Source organism: Nerophis lumbriciformis, linkage group LG21 (assembly GCF_033978685.3).
Source record: "Nerophis lumbriciformis linkage group LG21, RoL_Nlum_v2.1, whole genome shotgun sequence".
In the NCBI taxonomy this organism is placed as follows: Eukaryota; Metazoa; Chordata; class Actinopteri; order Syngnathiformes; family Syngnathidae; genus Nerophis; species Nerophis lumbriciformis.
The window spans coordinates 11,158,270-11,181,691 of NC_084568.2; the positions used below are offsets into that span (position 1 = coordinate 11,158,270).

General features: G+C 41.3%; 2 protein-coding genes and 1 long non-coding RNA gene across 5 annotated transcripts in view; 1 reads left to right on the plus strand and 2 right to left on the minus strand.

Moving 5' to 3' along the window:
- The window catches only part of syngap1b (synaptic Ras GTPase activating protein 1b), a 376,646-nt gene extending 376,257 nt beyond the window's left edge, over nt 1-389 (minus strand). The window contains exon 1 of the mRNA XM_072915543.1: nt 288-389. The gene's annotated coding sequence lies outside the window, so the exon portion shown is untranslated. The remainder of the gene's footprint in view (nt 1-287) is intronic.
- On the plus strand, nt 22-9,030 carry LOC140679674 (uncharacterized). Its single transcript, XR_012051043.1, has 3 exons — nt 22-228; nt 413-565; nt 8,730-9,030. It is a non-coding gene; the product is annotated as an uncharacterized lncRNA (long non-coding RNA).
- phf1 (PHD finger protein 1) overlaps nt 8,336-23,422 on the minus strand; it is a 66,330-nt gene continuing 51,243 nt past the window's right edge. For all 3 annotated transcript variants that reach the window (XM_061983093.1, XM_061983094.1, XM_061983092.1), the window contains 4 exons: nt 15,418-15,496; nt 14,441-14,556; nt 13,893-13,979; nt 8,336-9,036 (listed from right to left, as the gene is read on the minus strand). In XM_061983093.1, the coding sequence (XP_061839077.1) occupies nt 8,691-9,036; nt 13,893-13,979; nt 14,441-14,556; nt 15,418-15,496 (628 nt within the window). In that variant the 3' untranslated portion in view covers nt 8,336-8,690. The remainder of the gene's footprint in view (nt 9,037-13,892; nt 13,980-14,440; nt 14,557-15,417; nt 15,497-23,422) is intronic.

Below are 23,422 nucleotides of genomic sequence, written 5' to 3' on the forward strand. Positions count from 1 at the left end.
AATAAAAAATAGGATGCAGAAATGTGAATGTGCATGCGTGCGTGCGTGCGTGCGCGCGACAGAGAGCGGGAACAGCGGGCGAGAGAGAGAGAGATGGAGAGAGAGAGTGAGAAAGTGGGCGGAGCAAAGCACGGACGCGCGCAATTTTAAAGTCAATGTAAGTGGGCGCTGTCGTCGTCCAATTCCAAAGTCATTCGACCACAAAAAAAAGACATTATGCTCAACGTGGTGAGTGTGTTTATAACGTGCCTTTAAAAAAAATAATAAAATAAAAAAATTACGCTCACAACAAACGTGGTTGTCGAGAGAGATTGAAACGAAGCTCATCGACATTTCCAGTTGGTGGTGTCGGTACAAACGGTGAGGTTAGTTGATGTTAGAAGGCGCGTTGATACACTTTTCCCTGATACAGGTGTTAAGAATACAACGTTTTTCAGAAAAAGATGAAAAGTCGCCACCTGTGCTGCGTTCCGACACCGGAAGTCCATCCGGCGGATGAAGTGAAGGAGCCAAAATGGCGTACACTGATGCCTTCAGGGAACATGGGAGCATTGACTTTCAAAAGGTACAACCGACGTTAAGTAAGATTTTTTTTAATGTGTCTTAGCATATACCTTAGCATTATAAGAGCTATAATATCATTATTGATTATTTTTTGACTATTTTGTTGGAGCTATGTCAAGTTATGAACGAACACTGTTTATTGTTTCGAGGGACGTGAATGCAGCACAAGCTTTGGCATAAACATTGGAGTTTGGTCGCCACTCTGTGGTCAAAAGTAGCAGCACATTTCTCATCTTGCTAAATGTTCCGTTGAGGATGAAAAGAATCAGGCACCTAAAAACAGGAATGGTGGGGAAAGACAATATAAATATATAAATTACATTTATAGGGGATATGAATTAGAATTAGGCAACTAGAAATGTAAAAAGCCACAAAGTAAACAGAAAAAATTACAAATAAACCACATGGCTGAAGTAAGGCAAGATAATATATTTGTATATGATAATCAATTTGAATACTTACTGTAGCCTCCTCCCCACAGTATAAGCACTGTCTTTCCTATTGGCAGCTGTTGTAGATGTGCTGCCAAAAATATATACAGTAGTTAATATCTTCGAAAAGAGACGCTAGTTTAGCAACCATTTCATCAGTTTGCTCTCTTGCATGTTTTTTTTTTAGTTCATTACTGGGGAAACTTGCTTACTTTATTCTACGTTGGACTTGAACTGTACTGTAAGTGACACTTAAACTTCTCATAGATTTTTTTATGCATGCAATCACTTTTGGGTCTGCCTTTGCCCTATTTTGATTAATCTGATAGTATTTTCTTGACTGCAATATTTCTAACTGTGAATTTTCTTCAAAAACTCCCCAACCAACCAAATTATTTAATAAAAGTACGCATTAATGTGCCAAACTACTTAATGGTGAAACATTTATTATTGTGGTTACATATGTCAGTGGTGTCAGCTCTTAGAACACAAATATAAAGGTTTTTATTTATTTATTTTTTAATCCAAAAATACACCAAAAATTAATTACTGATAAAAATGTGATTTAAAAAAACGACTCCTGGTGTCTTTCTGTCCTCCTACTTTGATGTTTGACACAATCTGGTGTATTTCCAGCGAGACCACAACCTAAAAACCAGAACTTGACGGGTACAAACATACCATAAAAAAGACACAAAATACATTCATCACCATTTCCCTTCCTATTAGGCTACAAAGTCACCTCAGAGGACGTACAGTAATGTAACGTCCTCAATATCCTGCTTTGCGATTTAAAATTCTTTAATTTCCCCTTTTTTAATGAACCGCCAGTAATGAAGCAACAACAAAAACACAGAGTGCTGAAATAAACGTTTTGTATAAATATAAACTCTGTCTGGTTACTTTGCTAAAAAATTTCTAACGTATATTAAAAAAAAAAAACACTCTTCTCTTTCTAATATGACAACACAAGAAACACTAGGCAATCCTTGAGAACATTAGGCAGCACGTTTACCTAAAAAAAAGGGTTTAATCCTATAATGTCGGCATGTTTTTAATCATAAACCAAGGGTGTCCAAACTTTACAGAAAAACTAAAGGCTGTGGAGGGTGGCTATTTTGATACATTTAGAGCACTTAAGATGCAAAAAGCAGTCCAATTACAGGTCAATATACAGTATGCTACACCACCTGAACAAAACATTCACATATTTGCTTTGTGTTATAGGTGAATAAAATGAATGTGATATTTAATAATTAGATGTGGGAATCGCGTGGACATCGGGGGCGGTACCTCTGGATTGGCAGACCGGGGTGGTGGTTCCTCTCTTTAAGAAGGGGAACCGGAGGGTGTGTTCTAACTATCGTGGGATCACACTCCTCAGCCTTCCCGGTAAGGTCTATTCAGGTGTACTGGAGAGGAGGCTACGCCGGATAGTCGAACCTCGGATTCAGGAGGAGCAGTGTGGTTTTCGTCCTGGTCGTGGAACTGTGGACCAGCTCTATACTCTCGGCAGGGTCCTTGAGGGTGCATGGGAGTTTGCCCAACCAGTCTACATGTGTTTTGTGGACTTGGAGAAGGCATTCGACCGTGTCCCTCGGGAAGTCCTGTGGGGAGTGTTCAGAGAGTATGGGGTATCGGACTGTCTGATTTTGGCGGTCCGCTCCCTGTATGATCAGTGTCAGAGCTTGGTCCGCATTGCCGGCAATAAGTCGGACACGTTTCCAGTGAGGGTTGGACTCCGCCAAGGCTGCCCTTTGTCACCGATTCTGTTCATAACTTTTATGGACAGAATTTCTAGGCGCAGTCAAGGCGTTGAGGGGATCTGGTTTGGTGGCTGCAGGATTAGGTCTGGTGATGTGGTCCTGATGGCTTCATCTGGCCAGGATCTTCAGCTCTCGCTGGATCGGTTCGCAGCCGAGTGTGAAGCGACTGGGATGAGAATCAGCACCTCCAAGTCCGAGTCCATGGTTCTCGCCCGGAAAAGGGTGGAATGCCATCTTCGGGTTGGGGAGGAGACCCTGCCCCAAGTGGAGGAGTTCAAGTACCTCGGAGTCTTGTTCACGAGTGAGGGAAGAGTGGATCGTGAGATCGACAGGCGGATCGGTGCGGCATCTTCAGTAATGCGGACGCTGTATCGATCCGTTGTGGTGAAGAAGGAGCTGAGCCGGAAGGCAAAGCTCTCAATTTACCGGTCGATCTACGTTCCCATCCTCACCTATGGTCATGAGCTTTGGGTTATGACCGAAAGGACAAGATCACGGGTACAAGCGGCCGAAATGAGTTTCCTCCGCCGGGTGGCGGGGCTCTCCCTTAGAGATAGGGTGAGAAGCTCTGTCATCCGGGGGGAGCTCAAAGTAAAGCCGCTGCTCCTCCACATCGAGAGGAGCCAGATGAGGTGGTTCGGGCATCTGGTCAGGATGCCACCCGATCGCCTCCCTCGGGAGGTGTTTAGGGCACGTCCGACCGGTAGGAGGCCACGGGGAAGACCCAGGACACGCTGGGAAGACTATGTCTCCCGGCTGGCCTGGAAACGCCTCGGGATCCCCCGGGAGGAGCTGGACGAAGTGGCTGGGGAGAGGGAAGTCTGGGCTTCCCTGCTTAGGCTGCTGCCCCCGCGACCCGACCTCGGATAAGCGGAAGAAGATGGATGGATGGATGGATGGATGTGGGAATCTTTGGGCACCTCACGATTCCATTACAATTCAGGGGCTATGATTCGATTATAAAACTTTGATTAGTGTATATGATATTGTTAATATAACGCATATTATAAAATCCAAATGATTATTGTATGATTATTTAATTATTGATATTAATAATATGTCTAAAAGGCTCCTTTTTTGGCTGCTGACCCATGCAGTATTTCATGATTTCCAGTTTTTGGATTCAGTGCGCACAGCGTAGATGTACAGTATATATGGAAGACTGTGTACATGCAGCCTGCTAAGTGTAAAAGGAAATAAAAGTCCCTTCCTGGCGAGCAGAGATTCTTGATTTAATTATTGTGCCTTTTAAAACCAAAGAATGTTCAGACACTTTAGCCCCAGTAGCCAGAAACTTGCGGCTCAAAGACGTGTGTCGTCTATCTACTCGTTCGTGTCTATGACTGACTGTGTTGCCGTTTACTCTATGGTTATTATTGTCTCCCCTAAATTTATGTATCTACTTGCTAATTTCCTCTCCTTAGCTGCTTACTTTCTGCTGTAACGTGGTTCCTGTACCCTTCTATTAAATGTTTATTCTTTTCTTGTTTTACTACTTGACATTCAAGCTAGCTTAGAGCCACAGCACGCATAGTGTGTCCTCCTCTCGTCCTTCCTCCGTGTATGTCCGCGCTAGAGATGCGCGGTTTGCGGGCACAACCGCGGAGTCCGCGGATTATCCGCGGATCGGGCGGATGAAATTTAAAAAAATTAGATTTTATCCGCGGGTCGGGTCGGGTCGGGTCGGGTCGGGTCGGGTCGGGTCGGGTCGGGTCGGGCGGTTGAAATAAAAAAAAATTAGATTTTAAATAGATTCAGGCGGGTGGCAGTTAAACCAATTCGGAAATATATATACATAGTTAAATGTTGTTACCCACATACGAAAAACGAGCAGGCACCTGCAGCATATGCCACAACAGAAGAAGAAAAAAAAAAGAGATGGACACTTTTACGGAGCGGAGAAGGCCCCCGACGCCTCGCCGGGGTCCGGGACCGAGGCCCCTTCCCCCGAGAGGGCCCCACCGAGAGCCGTAGCTGAGGCGATCCGCGAGAAGGGCCCGACGCACGTCCAGGGTCACCACCGCGCCCACCGCACCGACACCCCGCCTCGTCCGCCTTCGCCGCGGCCGGCGTCACGCGCAGCAGGTAAGCAGCTTACCTGCCCGCCACCCCCGTGGCCGGGGGCTCGTAACAGGGGTCACTCCGCGCGCTCCGCCCGCGCAGCTTACCTGCCCGCCACCCCTGTTGCCGGGGGCGCGTAACAGGGGTCACTCCGCGCGCAGTGCGCTCACGAAAGGGGTGGGGCTCACCCTGGTTGATATAGACAGCAGGACGGTGGCCATGGAAGTTGGAACCCGCTAAGGAGTGTGTAACAACCCACCTGCCGAATCAACTAGCCCTGAAAATGGATGGCGCTGGAGTGTCGGGCCCATGCCCGGCCGTCGCCGGCAGCGAGACGCGCTTGGAGGTGCGCTTAGCGCGGCTCCCATATGATTGCGCACTGGTGTGCGTCTGGGTCGTGACAGCGTGGCACGCGAATGTCTGTGCTGCATTGGATCAGTCTCCTTTCTTTAACAGGCAAAAGCTTTATAACCTCACTAATGCCTTGCATCGTCTATATTAGATATATAACAACGGGCGGGTGCGGGCGGATGGCGGGCGGATGCGGTTCTGATCAAATGTTGGATCGGGTGGATTGCGGATGGTTGACGACTTTCTGATGCGGTTGCGGATGAAATAATTGCCTATCCGCGCATCTCTAGTCCGCGCTAACACGTTACGTGAAAAGAATGTTTGCTAATAGTTCCCACATGGTAAGTTGGAACCAAACCTACAACTAACGTTTAGAGAACATTAGCATTATTACCGCATTTCAGAAATATCCTTATCACTTTATCTACCATATGTAAATAATCAATATTTGGACATTTGTCCATGGATTCATGAATCGCCCACTCTCTAATTGTGATTATTTTTCCCACCTCTCCTAATTATACATCTCAATAATGAACTCATTGTGTTTTTAGACCATGCCAAGGACCATTTAAAAAAAAAAAAAAGAGCCGCAATCTGGAAGTGGCCCCTCGGCTGCACTATGCACCCTGTCATAAACCCTCCGAATGTTCGGTTCAGTTAAGTGTTTTTGGCAATAGAGGGCGCCGTAGCCACAGAAAACGAGACTATCTGTTGCGTTAAATTTGAACCATGGACCCTCTGATAGCAGACTGAACAAGAACCATCAGTGTGGTCCACCCCATTACTGTAACTCTTAGCGCTAACCTGCCTTCCAATGTAAAACAGGACAATTTCCCCAAAACTTACTTACAATACATACTTTCTCTCAGACTGAAATATGTGTAAATGTTTGTTGCTAAACTGGAATGTGTAGTTTTATTAGATATCGGTGCTGCTTTCTGATTGGTCGACTGTCCAATTTAATAAGCCACTGATAAGAAACAACATTAACAGAAAGGTATTTCAGCAACAGATGAATATATATATATAATGTGGCTGCCCTCTACTTGTTGTCTAAAATAATACTTGTACGTACATTAGACTGAATGTAAAATGATTTGTGACAAAATATATAAAATGTTATTTAAAGTCATCTGCAATGGATGTAAACCTCCAGCTGACTTGTCATGAATTGAAATAAATCTTTCAAAAGATTGTTGCTTTCAATCAGCCCAACCCCCGTTTTATTCATATTTCTGCAATTACTAATTTTGCTCATTTATGACCACCACTGCTCACAATCGTTTATAAAAGATTATACATATAAGCAGTTTAAATAGTCACAATACAGTGACTCAACATTGCCCCCTGAGGTCCACAGTGGTATTGCCAGACTCAAGGGCTATTAAAGAGCAATGATGCTGTGCTTCCAGGACAGTTTAAGGTGGTACAGTTAAGGGCTGCACGATTTTGAGAAACAACCTAATTGCCATTTTTGTCTCGGAAATTGCGATGCGATGTGCGATGTTTATATTTTATACATATAAATGCATAAAAGTGTGAAAATAAGAAGTGAAGGAAACTGTCAGTCAACATATTTTTGTATCAAGGTGCCACACATTAGAACATTGTGCAATAATTGACCCCCCAAAATATTTGGCTTTATGCAGAAAGACGCCGAGCTTTTGTCTACATCAGCGGTTCTTAACCTTTTTCACATCAGGGCCCAACTTTTCCACTACAGAAGGGGCCCAGGGGCTCACTCAAATATTTACACTGAATTAGTGATCTTACTCTTGAGTTTGATCATGTTCAATATTCTTACAGTTTACAACCTTGTGTATTGATATGAAAGAATGTGTTAATCACAAAGATTATAATCAAGGCTTAGGTCAGGCTGATTACAAAAATAAATATACTGTAATAGAAGGGTTTCATAAAAACTGATGAAAAATGAATACAATTACACGTTTTATAAAATAAATAACATCTAACTAAATAATAAACTATAATTATATGTTCCTAAATGAACTGTCAATAAGATTTAGGTGCAAATTAAAATACAGCTTCACCACTTTAGTCATATTTTTTGCACTTAAGAAACTTATTTTTAGACCTCAGTGCCAGACTTCTTCTGTTTGTTTCAGGTTGCCATGACTGCTACAAGTGGTGGAAAAGTGTATTACAACTGATTACCACTGCGGCCCATACAGACCACAGCTAAGAAGCACATATATTTTAGCGGTTAAGAAACATCACCTTTAAAAACTGTACTGTGTTTATGATCCATCCATCCATTTTCTACCGCTTATCCCTTTTGGGGTCGCGGGGGTCGCTGGAGCCTATCTCAGCTGCATTCGGGGGGTAGGCGGGTTACACCCTGGATAAGTCGCCACCTCATGGCAGGGCCAACACAGATAGACAGACAACATTCACACTCACTTTCACACACTAGGGCCAAATTAGTGTTGCCAATCAACCTATCTGTAATGTAATCATAATATATAATAATAATGCAGATAACCATTATAAGGATAGGAACTTGAATTTCTAATTACTGTAGAATTGTTTACCATTGTACTCTAGTTGGAAGGTAAATTACTTTGTTATCCTAAATAAATAAACACACAAAAAAAATGGACTCTCATTTCTGCAAGCAAAAATTTAACTTGAATAAATATTGGACATTTTAAAGTGTTTTTTTTTTCCCAGTTTGAAAAACTAAGTTGGATGTTGTCTTCTTTTTTTGTTGCCATCACGGCGTTCTTTCTTATTTGTCTGTGTTGATGGGCTCATATTGCCCATCCAGTTTGAAATATAAATATTACCACGACGGAACATTTGGTTTTATTATCATATTTTTTTTCTTCTAACTTTTGTTACTATGTGGAACTTCTCACTAGTGAGTCGTGAGGCTCTTTGTCTGTGCGTCCTGTGTGGATGAAGCTGGCGGTCTTGCTCTCCACCGATCGAGACAAAGATTGTGTATGAGTGAAAAGAGGGCTTACTGTGTTCAGTTAATTCTCCTGTTGAATAAACGCGCTAAGGTGCTGAGAGTGATGCACAGAGTGAGACAACCTTCCACCCGTTTCTATTCATGAAAAAACGTGAGGCTCAACAATTCTGATTGGTGAACATGTCAGTCACTCCAATGCCGGTGACGGAGGAGAAGAAACAACCTTTGCATCTTGCAGTTATGTAATCGCACTAATCAAAATCTCTATGTCGAATAATCGTGCAGCCCTAGACCATTTCTCCACTAGTAACCAACTGGTGGTTTAAATGCATCTTCTCATTTTAAAACATGGCAGATGCAAAGGCATATTCGAAAGTCAACAGTACAAATATCAGAGAAACAACAGCAAGAGGAATATTTACTGAGGAGGTGTGAGGCTATAAGAATGTGGGTTTGAGATGAGACTAAAGGAGCAACCTGGATTTGCAACGCGTGGTTTTTTTTCTTGGTTTTTTCAATGTGTTTGTTTCTCAAACATTGGCGCCACTCTAATACTACAAAACAGTCAGCGAGTCTTCTTCACGCTCTGCACAAGCTCACGTTGTCCCACTCCACAAGGTACTGCACCTTCCCGTCCGGTGTCACCCGTCTTGCCAAGATCCTCACCGCCTCCCCTCCGCCCCAGCTCCGGGCCATTGACCCACTGTCACCCACGCTGACGCCAGTCCCGCCTCCTCCCGTCACGCCGCCTCCGCCCGCAGGTGCCTGGTAAGGGGGCAGGTCCCGAAGGTAGATGGGCTCCAGCTGCTTGTGTCCCGGCTGGTGCTGGTGGCTGTGATGGTGCAGGTGCTGGTGGTGGAGACCATCATCGGAGTTGAGGGGGTACAGGAAGCAGGGGGGAGGTAATCTGCAGGTGTCCTCCATGCTAGGAAAAGAAAAGGAGTTAAAAACTGGACGGAAAAAAACTTTTTACCAAGCAGTACTTTACACCAGCAGCCTGAAGGCCATTTTGTAACTCGATTATGCGTCATTTAATGATACTTGTAGCTTCTGAGTGTAACAAAAACAAGCTCCGAACTAGTGTTGCATGACATGGACCAGAATATATATCCTGATACAGGTATATTGTATATCCTGAAAATGATATATAGTTATCTTTTTAATCATGTATGTGTGTGTGTTAGAGATGCGCGGATAGGCAGGTGTGAATGATTGATGGGTTCTACATGTAAAGCGACTTTGGGTACTTAGAAAAGCGCTATATAAATCCCAGTTATTATTATTATTATTATTATAGACAATTATTTCATCCGCAACCGCATCAGAAAGTCGTCAACCATCCGCCATCCACCCGATGTAACATTTGATCAGAACCGCACCCGCCCGCCATCCGCCCGCCATCCGCCCGCACCCGCCCGTTGTTATATATCTAATATAGACGATGCAAGGCATTAGTGAGGTTATAAAGCTTTCGCCTGTTAAAGAAAGGAGACTGATCCAATGCAGCACAGACATTCGCGTGCCACGCTGTCACGACCCAGACGCACACCAGTGCGCAATCATATGGGAGCCGCGCTGAGCGCACCTCCAAGCGCATCTCGCTGCCGGCGACGGCCGGGTATGTGCCCAACGCTCCAGCGCCATCCATTTTCAGGGCTAGTTGATTCGGCAGGTGGGTTGTTACACACTCCTTAGCGGGTTCCGACGTCCATGGCCACCGTCCTGCTGTCTATATCAACCAGGGTGAGCCCCACCCCTTTCGTGAGCGCACTGCGCGCGGAGTGACCCCTGTTACGCGCCCCCGGCAACAGGGGTGGCGGGCAGGTAAGCTGCGCGGGCGGAGCGCGCGGAGTGACCCCTGTTACGAGCCCCCGGCCATATATATATATATATATATATATATGCCAATTTTGCTTGTATTTTCTCCTTTTTTTTAAAAAGTGTATATTATATACCGTATTTTTCGGACTATAAGTCGCAGTTTTTTTCATAGTTTATGAAAGTTGCCTAATGTTTTTTTCCTTCTTTATTATGCATTTTCGGCAGGTGCGACTTATACTCCGAAAAATACGGTATATAAAAATGGCAATAAAAACGTTTTTTTTTTAAAGTACCAACTCTTCTTTCCAACAATGTATAGGAATGTACAACATCTGGACTAGATCTGACCAATCTAAGTCTATGAGCACAAACTCACGAAGCCCACTTGGATGAGTGGCGAAACGTCTTTTAAGACAAACCAAACAGTCCAGTTGCGATCAATTGAACGCCCTGAGATAACATCTGTAATTTCTGGGTGTCTGCGGGACTGCTTGTCATAGATGATGCCTTTGGACAATAACTCTGTTAGTTAATGTGTTTTTATTTTCATCACTTGGTGATTTTGATGTAATGTTAGTATTTTGTATATTTTGTATATTGTACTATTCTTCATGTCATGTCTTCAAGTGATAGAAAAAAATAGACACGTTCAAGTCGCTAATAACAACTGGTTGGCAACATGTTGATTACTGTTGTTTAGTCCATGTCTGACTTTTTTTTAAGCCAAACAAAGAATTTCTCTTTCCTCTTTTTGGATGTATACTACTCATGTTTAAATAAGTTTTACAGCAAATTAATATTGGCTCCAAATATCGGTTATGGACCTCCTTAACTACTAATAATTGGTATCGACACCGGAAAAGACCAATCAGTCAATCTCTAGTAAAAAGGGCACCACAAAATAGTAGTTTTGCTGTAGATGTATATTTACAATACAAACAACAGAGAATTGTGTCCTACAATAAACATTTTTATGACATCCATCCATCCATGTTCTACCGCTTGTCCCTATTGGGGTTGTGGGAGTGCTGGAGCCTATCTCAGCTGCATTCGGGACATATTACGATAAATATCAAACAGCACTACTCCGAACATAACAATAAAACAAATGTCACTGAGGTAATTGGAGTCCAAAGACTGGAATCTATATGTTCAGTTTTGTATATTCAGACAACATAAACTTAACGATATAAGAAACTGAACATACATTCAATCAGAAGACATAATAAATGCAATAAGTGGATACGTCTAGTTGGCTTGCTAGCTAGCGAGCTGCTGTCACACTGAGGCAGAGTGGCGACTAACGCAAAGGAAATGAATATACCAGAAAAGTTGAAACGTATGGTTCTGTTTTTCAAGGGGCAGTTGCCAACCAAACATCACTTGTATGTGTTTTGTGAACGGGATTACGCCCTCGTTGAGAGGGTCGGTGAATCATCATTAAACCTGATCTCACAGATCAAATGTTTATGCTAACCATCGAGATGTAAAGTCTCAGTTCTGTCTGGATTTTTAATCATGGTGAGTCCTGAAATATCCAAACTACACCTTCCTATTTCTAACTAACCTTTACAAGGGCTACACACTCCGCTGTCTTTTGATTGGTTGACTGTCATATCCTTGTCATATTCATCTTTATTCAATTCAATGGCAAGGTACACGCTGTTGCAGTTATCCACGACACCCCATCACTGGAAACGTAAGCCTGATGAGCATCTACCTGGTCGAAACAGTCAAATTATGATTTTTTTTCTACTTTTAAAACACTTCCTTGTGGTCTATACAACATATAATGGTGGTGCATTAGTCCAAATTTCTTCAATCCCCTTTTCTGCAGAATGCGCATTTTTGTGGGCGGTCTTATTGACTTCCACTGCATCTCCACCCCGTCAGCACATTTTGTAGTTTTCAGCGCTTCCATACGGAGTCTATACACTACTTCAAAAAATTAAAATGGGGGACTCGCACAAAGCTCTTCGTGAAAACTTCTACCATATATGGAGATATCCTCTGCCGTAAATAAGGCCAAATATGTCTCTAAAGTCTTGGATTCCAAGAGGCTCGTTTGCAGAAAGTTTGAAAGAACCCAAGATTGTTTTATAAATATCTCCGCCATGCCTCCATGGTTTGATTTCACATTTTCGGTACTTGCGGGATTCCATATACTCAAAAACAGGTACAGTGCTACCCACACACTGTACCATAATTTTGTTCTATTAATTGTTAGGTTATACTGCGCCAAACCAACTGTACTGCTTGTTCTTTTACATGAATACTGAATTCTAACTGCTCCGTAGGATCACAGAATCATACATCAGGCATGTGATTTTTCCGTCTATAGTCGGAAATCAGTCTTTTTTTATCTCTGTAAAAATATTAAAATAATATTTTCAATTTTTCTTCCTTTTTTCCGACCGACAATGTGTGTTAAAATCTCGATCCGTCTCTTTGCCAACAGCTACGGTTTTCCCTTTTTCCCGTAATGAGTACGGTTTTTGATCATCCAGTGGTAAAAACTACGGTTTTCCATTAAAAATGATGAAGTTATAATAATAATAATACATTTTATTTATAAGGCGCCTTTCTGGGCACTCAAGGACACCGTACAAAATCAAAACAATAAAATCAAATTGGATAAAAACAACAAAAACAACAACAAAGATGGAAAAGAAAAGATGATTACAATGAATAAGCAGTCAGGGATAGGTGTGTTTTGAGTCTTGATTTGAAGAGGGATATTGAGTCTAAGTTACGAAGGTCTGGTGGCAAAGAGTTCCAAATTATTATTATTATTATTATTATTATTATTATTATTATTATTATGAAGTTAAAAATGGAAGCTACGTAGCGAAGCAACTCCACAAACTATACGGGAAACATCAATGATGATTGGTTGGTTTACGTGTAAGAACATCCATGATTGGTTGGCTGGTTTGCTATGATGAGTCACCATTGTTTAAGATTAGGGCAAAACTTTAACAGGCCAATCAGAGGCAAGATAGGGCGGGTCATGGAACCAGGAAGGGAAATCACAACAGACACCCCAAATGACGACGAGAGAGTCTGAGAAGAGAAGAGGGAATATTTTAGATTTATACATTAAAAAAACTAGTGGAAGATGGCAGAGGGATTCTCTTCCTTAGATGTTTCTTTTAGTGATGTAGGAAACCCACAATGTGTCTACTTGGCCACATTTGGACAAATACATGCGTCTGCATAAAACATTCATTTGACTTGTTTACCATGTTAGCCTGAATCCAAACTGGAAGAGGTGGAATACACCTTTAAGAACACATGATTGTGGCAGACATGTTTGCTGCAGTATAGCCTGTCAAAATGCTAACTTTCATTTTCATTGCTGTTTTACAACAAGACAGTAGCTGACAATTTGTTCATTATTTCTACTCTTTATATTTTGACAATGTATAGTTGAATCATTTTGAAACTTGTCCAGGGTGTACCCCGCCTTCCACCCGATTGTAGCTGAGATAGGCTCCAGCGCCCCCCGCGACCCCGAAGGGAATAAGCGGTAGAAAATGGATGGATGGATGGATGGATTTTGAAACATAAACAACAAGATGTGTGTTACTTCATGCTATAAATCACAAATGGCTATTCAGATAAAGGAAGTTCGCTAATAGAATGACCATTGTTTGTACTCTTTATGATTTTTGCATTTGGAACAGTTAAAAGTTAAAAAGTACCACTCTTCAGGTCTTCTTCTAGACCTGCTCAGTGGCCTTAGACCTGCTCGGTGGCCTTGTGGTTAGAAGTGGAGAGGGAGTCGAAGAGACAGAAATTGAATTTCCCCACCAGGGCACCGCCCTGGACCGGCGGCCCCCAGACCCTCGGTTTGTTTTCAGTCTTTTTCATTAAGTCGAAATCACATGCCTGATACATACACCATACTGTGAATGCAAGTATCATCTGCAAATGTATCATGTATGATACAGCACTGACCTGTTATAGTGATGGAGATCCCTGGAAAGTGTACTGTTTCCGTTGTAAGTGGTGTGGTACAGAGCATACCTCCGCTTTGGGGGAGAGCTGGGAGAAAAAACACCTTTTGGGTTAAAGTTAAAAAAAATTAAAAAAAATTCTCAAAGACAAATGACACCCCATTCATAGTAGTCAGTGCAAATTAGCAACATCCTAATTTGGAAGAGTGCTTTTTGTCAAACAATGTGCAGACAAATAAAATAATCCCATTACCCTGAAGTGGCAGAGCCCTAGACACATTTGGCAGAATTCTAATTTAATATGTAAAATCTTATTTGTCACGTTTTAACACTTGGAATACTGTAACAAATTCTATTGGATCAAGTAGTAATGTACAGCATTGTTGTTATGTAGGATCTTTAAGGTAAAGTTACATTGATTTGTAGTGTTTCAACTGATAAAATAGTCTTACAAAATTGATAGAGACCCCCAAACATGTCACCCTTCAACCGTCCTGCAACCCCATCAGCCAGTTATAAACACAACAACATGCCACCAGCATCCTTCACCTCAGGTTCAGCTCCTCCTCTGACTTCTCAGGGGTGTATAGGCCATCCCCTTCCACGTAGCCATGGCAACAGGGCAGCAGCTCAATGGGGTTGGAAGAAACCGGGGGCGGACAAGCCTTGACACAAGACACACACACACACACACAGATCAGACGGCATCATCACAAGAGTCAATCAAGCACAGAGACAGAGAGCTGCATGTGCACTCCAGCCTCCCTGTTCCATTTCCAAACACAATTTCTGCTTTAAGTTGGATACAGCAGGACAAATATTTGTGTGTGTATAGATATATATATTTTGTCATGCATTGCCAGAGGGGGCCTTCTCAGGCACAGCAGCAAGACAACCTCATCAGAACACAATCAGGTTCAGCTATCCATCTGTCGGAATGTGGCTGCAATATTGTTCCCTTTGCTAGCATTACTTTTAGCACGCAGATTATTATACCGCCGTGTTAGCACCTTTAAATGGATGAAACGTGTGGCTGCTGCGTTGTCAAGGTGCCAACGCCATCTGGCCAAATCGTAATCGAAAATAAAGTGCACTTGGAAGCCCTCCCAGCTTGTCTTGCTCAAACCACCACACTCCTCCGAGACGGACGGATCACAAAGACTACAAGATTTTTCCAGGATGATTTTGCTGTGCACAATTCGTGCTGTGTAGGAGGACATCATGCATAAGCGGTTAAGAATACTCGTGTAAAAATAGACACCGCCATACGTGGCGTCAGCGTGATCTCCCGGGAATGGGGTTTGATGATCGCTACGAATGGGATGCCGGAGATGTTGACAGCACACGTGAGCAGGTTTAAATGATACGTTTGATGCTACAATGGACTTGAAAGCACCATCAGGCATCAAACATGGAGGGATGTGGAGACACTGCGCTCCACTGGGGATTAGTAGCAACTCACAAAGACTGTAAAATGAGCGGCGTTTGACTGATGGACAGTTTGTTTGGATAGCAGCGACACTGACCTGTGTCTCCATGATGCGACGCTTTGATTTACGCGATTCTGGTCCACTCGACCTCCTCTGGCAGGGTAGCGACAGCGGGCTGACATTGATGAAAACAAAAACAAACACACATGCAATATAATGCTTTTGCTATGTAGAAAAGGTCCAAAGTTTCTACAATTTTCTGTATGAGGGATAAAATAGGGATTAACAAGCAAGAACTGTACATTTATTTTACCTGGTAATTACCATCAAACAGCAGCTTGTAGAGCAGATATGTCCAAAGTGCGGCCCGGGAGAATTTTTGTTATTGTCCCTTGCTATTACACCGACAACAACAAAACTGGAAATGACCCAAAATAGTGCCTACGAACAAAAATGGAGGATTACCTGTGTGTCCTGACAGTATTGTTTAAAGATTTCTGTCAGAGTGATCATGTATACCAGGATTATCGTGGCATTGTGCGCTTTCACCAGGATACACATGCTCTCAAGACTTTGTACGTTTTCAGTTACGTAAAGCCTTCGAAAAGTAATAGAGTTGCTGTTTTTGGTTTTTCTTTTGGTCTCAGTTTCTCCCGTCAGTGGGTCAATCGCGTTTTATTACGTTTTATGTGACTTTGTCTTTACACCAGCAGTTTCCCTTCCTGACACAACCTTATCAATTATCTGGGCTCGGGACCGGCACTCGACATTTCCATTGGACTCAAACCCGTATCTGCCCGAAAAGTCCGCAGTGTGGAACATTACACCTCCTAAAAACAATTGTACGGAATCATTTTTTTAAAAAGGCCCCGTTTACAGTGCAAGACCAAATCTGATTTTTCTGCCCTCAAGTGACACTGACAGATTCTAAAAGCTCCAAAGTGCTTCAAATCTGATCTTTTCGCATCAGACTCAGGCCACATCAGGAGGTAGTCTAAATCCGATTGGAACCTGATCTTTTCAAATGTGACTTCAGTCTAAACGCAAGACGAACTGTATGTGAGTTTTTCGTCAGATTTGGGCGAGCAACGTTATTCGTGTGCACTGGGGGAAAGACGCAGCTCGCCAGCGGAAATGGATATACTTAATCACAACATCCGGTTTCGGTGAGCAAAGTCGATCTCCCGAATTTTCAGTGCATCACTTGTTGATAGTGCGCAAATAATAGGCTATACATAATATATGAATATATATTTTGATTCCAAAGAAATAGCGATTGTTGATGTCTGTGCCAAAAAAAGATTAGAGCCCTCCCAATTATATTACACTATATATGTCCATACATTACATTGCTTGTATTTATTTTCATGGAAAAAACAAAAATCTTTAGGGTGTGGCGACCAAATCTTCAGTGGCAACTTTTATTTTATTTTGTAGCAGTAGTAGCAACTTCCTTGTTCATTTACAGAAGCTGGTCAACGTCCTTTGTTTCACTTTATCGAACTGCGCATGCAAGTGACGTCAACGCCACTTATTGGCGCCTGTCCACGTTTACACTTGTCATGTCTGTGTAATCATGTTTTGTTCTAAGTCATGTTTTGTTTAGTTTCTGGCTTTTCACTCCCTTGTCTTGTTTGCATGATTACCCATTAGTTTCACCTGTTCCACGTTTGGACTCATTGTGCACTCTTGTTTGTCACCATAGCAACCATTAGTTTTCACCTGTCACGTCACGCACCTGTTTCACGTTTTGAGTCACGCACCTGCTTTCACTAATCATGTCCATAGTATTTAAGTTCATTCATTTTCTGTTGTTCGTCCTGACGACCTCAACACATTTATGCTCTGTTCATGCCTGATACTTCTTTCCATGTCAATTCCTCAAGCAACTATTTTTGTCCAAGCCAAGTAAGTTTTTGTTCCATATTTATAGTCTTTTTGGTTTCATAGTTTGTTCTCCGCCATTGTGCGTGTTTTTTGTTTGTACTTTTTTGCTATAGTCTTTTGGTTTCATAGTTTATTCTCCGCCACTGTGCGCGCTTTCATTTATTCCTTTTTTTGATAATAATAAATCATGTACCTTCATTCCCGTCTCGCACGAGCCAACTTTCCGTTGCATCCTGGAAAAGCACACACCCCGGATCAAGTCCTGACAACACTGGAGTCTAATAAAAATCACATTTTACTTGCCGTGTAAACACTCAGCTGGAAAAAAAAAAAATCTGATTTCTGAAAAATTCGATTTGGGCCACTTTGGCCTGCAGTGTAAACGTAGCCATAAAAGAAACATTTTTAAGATGGTCCCTTTTGTCAGCTGTACTAAAATGAACCTGTTTTCCTTGCATAAACCATATCTTGATTTTAGCACGTTCCATTGTTTAAAGAGTTTTCCGAAATGCGACACCCATTTGAAAAAGTTGCAACACTCCACAAGACATCTGTAGAGCTATATAACTGCCAAATTGGGTTCTTGAGAAGTTTACAAAAGACGACTGATCCCCTTCACACGGTGAACTAAAATGACCCGAGCAATATAAAAAAGCTGATTGCCTGTCTTGTGTGACAACCACTGTGTTCTTTTACAGAGGAATACACACATATACAGCAGAACATTAGCCTGTTAGTGGCAGTTGAGAAGCAAATATCTAAGTCTAAAATGTGTAGTCCTGTAATTTCTCTATTAGATAAGTCTCTGTGTGGCTATGCAAGTGTACGTTGGTAAATCTCACTTCCTGACGTCTTCAAGGGGATCTGCATTATTTTGGGAATGTTGCCTATGGTTGACAATCCTAATGAGAGACAATTTGTAAAAATCGACTCGTTCATGGTGTCTGGCAATGCAGCTAATGGAAGCAATCCATTCTGCCTCGAAATTACTTCGAAAAATGTGTCCAAAAACCGCTAACAATACTTAAAAGTGCCATACGTAGTAATGTGGCCAGAAATGGTACTGAAATCATGGCCAAAATTCTGTAGTCCCCTCCCACTTTCCCTGACTGAGGTTGCCAGATACGCAGCCGAATCCGAAACTTACTCCAAGGAACTTCAAATGGCAAACGACGAGTCCTATGCTGTACGTTTCTCGTTTATGCTTCTTGCAAGATGGTTTACTAAGTAATTTGGCCACATTTTCCGAATGTCGATTTGCCAAATGTATTTTTAAAGTTACGCAGCAATATTTTAGTCAGGAGTCGGGACAGATTGGATGGCAAGCCAAGGCCAACAGGAAATTTACCGCCACATTTCGTTCAGGATAACTCCATGTTCCATCCAACCTACGCACTGCATTCTCTGCCATGTACGCACATCAAAGGAGCATCGTACACAAATACAGATAGATGGAGCAGACATTGAAAGGGTAAAAGAAACTACATTTTTGGGTGTAATAATAAATGATAAAATTAACTGGAAATCTCGTAAAAAATATGCAACGTAAGGTGGCAAAAAATATTTCAATAATGAACAAAGCAAAATATGTTTTTGACCAAGAATCACTCCGTATTCTCTACTGCTCGCTAGTGTTACCATATCTGAGTTATTGTGCAGAAATATGTGGAAATAATTACAAATGTGCACTTCATTCACTAACCGTGTTACAAAAAAGATCAGTTAGACTGATACATAATGTTGGATATAGAAAAAACATAAAAACACTTTATTTATTAAATCAAAAATATTGAAATTCAACGATTTGGTAAAATTGCAAACAAATTATTGTACAAAGCAAACTATAACCTGCTACCCAAGAATGTACAACAATTCTCAACTAGAGAGGAGAAATATAACCTTAGAGGAAAAACTAACTTAAAACATTTGTATGCACATACAACATTTAAGACTTTTAGCATATCAGTACCGTATTTTTTGGACTATAAATCGCAGTTTTTTTCATTTATACTCAGGAGCGACTTATGCGTGAAATTATTAACACATTACCGTAAAATATCAAATAATATTATTTAGCTCATTCACGTAAGAGACTATACGTATAAGATTTCATCGGATTTAGCGATTAGGAATGACAGATTGTTTGGTAAACGTATAGCATGTTCTGTATGTTATAGTTATTTAAATGACTCTGACCATAATATGTTACGTTAACATACCAGGCACGTTCTCAGTTGGCTATTTATGCTTCATATAACGTACACTTATTCAGCCTGTTGTTCACTATTCTTTATTTATTTTAAATTGCCTTTCAAATGTCTATTCTTGGAGTTGGGTTTTATCAAATACATTTCCCCCAAAAATGCGACTTATTCTTATTCTTTATTATGCATTTTCGGCCGGTGAGACTTATACTGCGAAAAATACGGTATGTGGAATTAAACAATGGAATGGATTAAGCAAAGAAGTTAATGTACTGATATGACCCGGTTTAAGAGGTTGTTCAAATTAATAGTGCTTACAAAGAACAAGGAAGAAGAATTATGAGAAATACCTTCTACCTTATTGAAAACGGGATATTTTTCATCTCAGTATGTTTATCATCCATCCATTTTCTACCGCTTGTCCCGTTCAGGGTCGCGGGGGGTGCTGGAGCCTATCTCAGCTGCATTTGGGCGGAAGGCGGGGTACACTCTGGACAAGTCACCACCTCATCACAGCGCCAACACAGATAGACAGACAACATTCACACTCACATTCACACACTAGGGCCAATTTAGTGTTGCCAATCAACCTATCCCGAGGTGCAGGTTTTCGGTGTATGTATGTTTATCATGACTGACTTAATCATATATTGCAAGAACTGCTGTATTAATCATTCACTGATGTAATTGTGTTACAAAAAGTAGACAGTAAATGAACATATGTATTTGTAAACGCTCTGAAGTGGGAAAGGGGTAGGATTAAAATAGGCTCTGCTTCTTCCTACTCTTTTTCGGACATGATGTTAAGAGAAATTATATGAAATTATGTGTGATGTATTATACTGAAAGTGTGTTCATGTTCAAAATAAACTAAACTCAATCAATCAATCACCATCTTTCAGTGCAGAGTGCGATTCAATGAGCAACCCACGTTACACAAAAACCACGCTACGCATAAATCATATAGCCTACTACCATGTCAATACACAAAGTAGAAAATCATTACATGCAATGCATTATATTGTGCCAAGCAAATATCACCCCATATGTGTTTGTACCAGGAACCACAACTAGCCGTGCTAATGTTGGAACCCCCTTTCCTCAGTATATCTGCAAATTGAGAACGAAATAGGCACTAACACTACCCATATTCACATAGGTTTTATTTGTCGAAAATATACTTTTCCCTGTCAGTTGGATGACACATCGACATACAGGCAAACGGGCATATTTTCCCCCGTTAGCCTGTATGTCGATGTGTAATTGACCGGGCAAGCATGCTAAGCATTCGTTGCACGAACATACTAGCTTTGTTAGACAAGATCATAGACTGTATTGGACAATATTGTTTACATATGAAATGTCCATTTCAATTTATTACAAGTAATAAGAAAACGTAAATGCCTGACTTACCTATCAAGGAGGAAATTAGCAAGTTTGGCGTCTGATGAAAAAATCTTCCCCGCCTTCTATCGTCTCCATCTTTCAAAGGCACCCCCCGATACAAATCCTCATGTTGTTACTGGCTTTGTCATGAATAAGTTGAGAATTGTAACCTTTTAGGTTTACTAAGGTCTGACATGTTTAGTAACTTTACCAGTGGCAGTAGCCAGACGAAGGGGGGGGGGGCGGTGCGTAACTGGCAACCTGGATGTGACACACTCACAGACTTTCTAATTGATCAAACGGTGGAGGGAGAGGCATCGAAATGAAAACAATAAGATTTCGGGGCTATAAATCTAATTTTGAAATGAGCATATCCCGGCTGAACTACTGTTGTCAGTTATAAAGTTATTAGAAAATAACATCATTTATTAAAGCCTTTTGACGTATCAGGGCTATTTAATGATGACTTGACATGAAATTATTACATATGGCACCTTTTAATTTACATTCCGTAGCCTGTATAATAACCAAGCTGGAGCAACATTGTTATTGTAAGAGCGAACACTGAAGACCTGTTTGTTTATCATAGTAACGGTATTCGCCGTAAGCAAGCTACTGCGTCAACAGTTGAATGGCTTTTGAGTTTGTAATGCGCAACACAATAGGACACCAATCTAATAGTGATTGAAAAACATGAACAATCATATTACAGTATCTGTAAAGTATCCTTTCATGTTTGTACACAGCTAGCCAGACAGCGTATGTACTGTAGTTGTAATAACACGCATGATGTTCTGCATGTATTATGATCAATATTATAGTGACTGTCACTCACTCGATGGACAGTTTTCCAACTGGCCCGGAAAGTTTTTTCAAGTTGATTTTGGGTAAATACGGCAATAATGGCGAATTAGCTTGGCTCCAAGTTCCACATTTACACGTCAAGTCACGCCGACCTCACTCGCTCGGCTTCCGTCTGCTCCAACGTCTCACCCTCTCATCGTGCTTGCTTCTAATTAGGGCTGCAACTAACGATTAATTTGATAATCGATTAATCTGTAGATTATTACTTCGATTAATCGATTAATAATCGGATAAAAGAGACAAACTACATTTCTATTCTTTCCAGTATTTTATTGAAGAAAGAAAACAGTATACTGGCGCCATGTTCTTTCAACTTGCCAAATAAAACAAGGAAAATGTTACAAAAATGCACACTTGTGACACCCCTGCTATAGATAATAAAAAATTAAATCTGATAAATGTATCGATAAAAAGCAGAGCCTGGCGACGCATGCGCATTTATCATAACTCTCTCGCTCTCTCTGTCTCTCCCCCTCCCTCACCAATGCTGCTGCACGCACAACTTGTTGTGTTTTTAACCTTCTTAACCCTGAACGTATATTGAAAATACACGCAACCGTAACTCAAAATGCCGGACATTTGAGGCATTTAAGAAACTCCGCCCTGACAGCTCCGCAAAAGAGGACATGTCCGGTGAAAAGAGGACGTATTGTTTACACAACGTGCAGTACGCTACTTAATATGTCCATTTGGTACACTTCCGCACCGAAACGAAATCCCCGTACCGAAACTGTTCGATACAAATACACGTACCGTTACACCCCTATTATTTTGATTATTGTTTCTCAGCTGTTTGTAAATGTTGCAGTTTATAAATAAAGGTTAAAAAAAAAAAAAAACGTAGCCTCTGCGCATGCGCATAGCATAGATCCAACGAATCGACGACTAAATTAATCGCCAACTATTTTTATAATCGATTTTAATCGATTAGTTGTTGCAGCCCTACTTCTAATAAGCAGTAGTTCATCCTCCTAATAACCAGCTTAAAAAAGATGAAGTTGTGAATCCTCATTCGTCCAAAAATAATCGTCTTCATTGTCTGTTACTAAGTCTGCCATGATTAGAAGACACTCGCGTTTGTTTCAAGAAGTAGGAACACACTTTTGTTGACGGAAGTCGGACGTAGTTGCTATGGAAACGGAAATAAATGTGCAGAGGAAATAAGTTCCGCTATTGCTTAAAATGACCAACATACAGTAAATATTGTACAAAAAACGTATTGTTATGAACGTGTCTGTTAGTACATTATATATCAGAGGTGGGACCAAGTCATTGTTTTGCAAGTCACAAGTAAGTCTCAAGTCTTTGCCCTCAAGTCCGAGTCAAGTCCCGAGTCAAGACAGGCAAGCCCCGAGTCAAGTCCAAAGTCAAGACTGGAAAGTCTCAAGTCAAGTCCTAAGTCCTGCATTTTGAGTTTCGAGTCCTTTCAAGTCCTTTTAACCACAGACTAATATATTAACACAGATTGTGTATGCTTTTCAAACGCTGTATTTATTTATTAAAACAAGTGCATTTTAAATTGCAGGAAAGAAAATTGTGCTGACATTGCACTTTATAATAGCACTATTAACCAGTCATTTTAAACATTAACTCATTCCTTTACAGAACAAACACATTGAAAAATAAAGTGCAAATGTACTTATTTGTACAAAAGTGTTAACATTGAAAAAACATGACATATACGTGAACATAACAAAAAAGTTGTACTTTTTATATGTCAGGGCCCTATGCTGCATTGCATTTGCAAAAGACCAAATTAG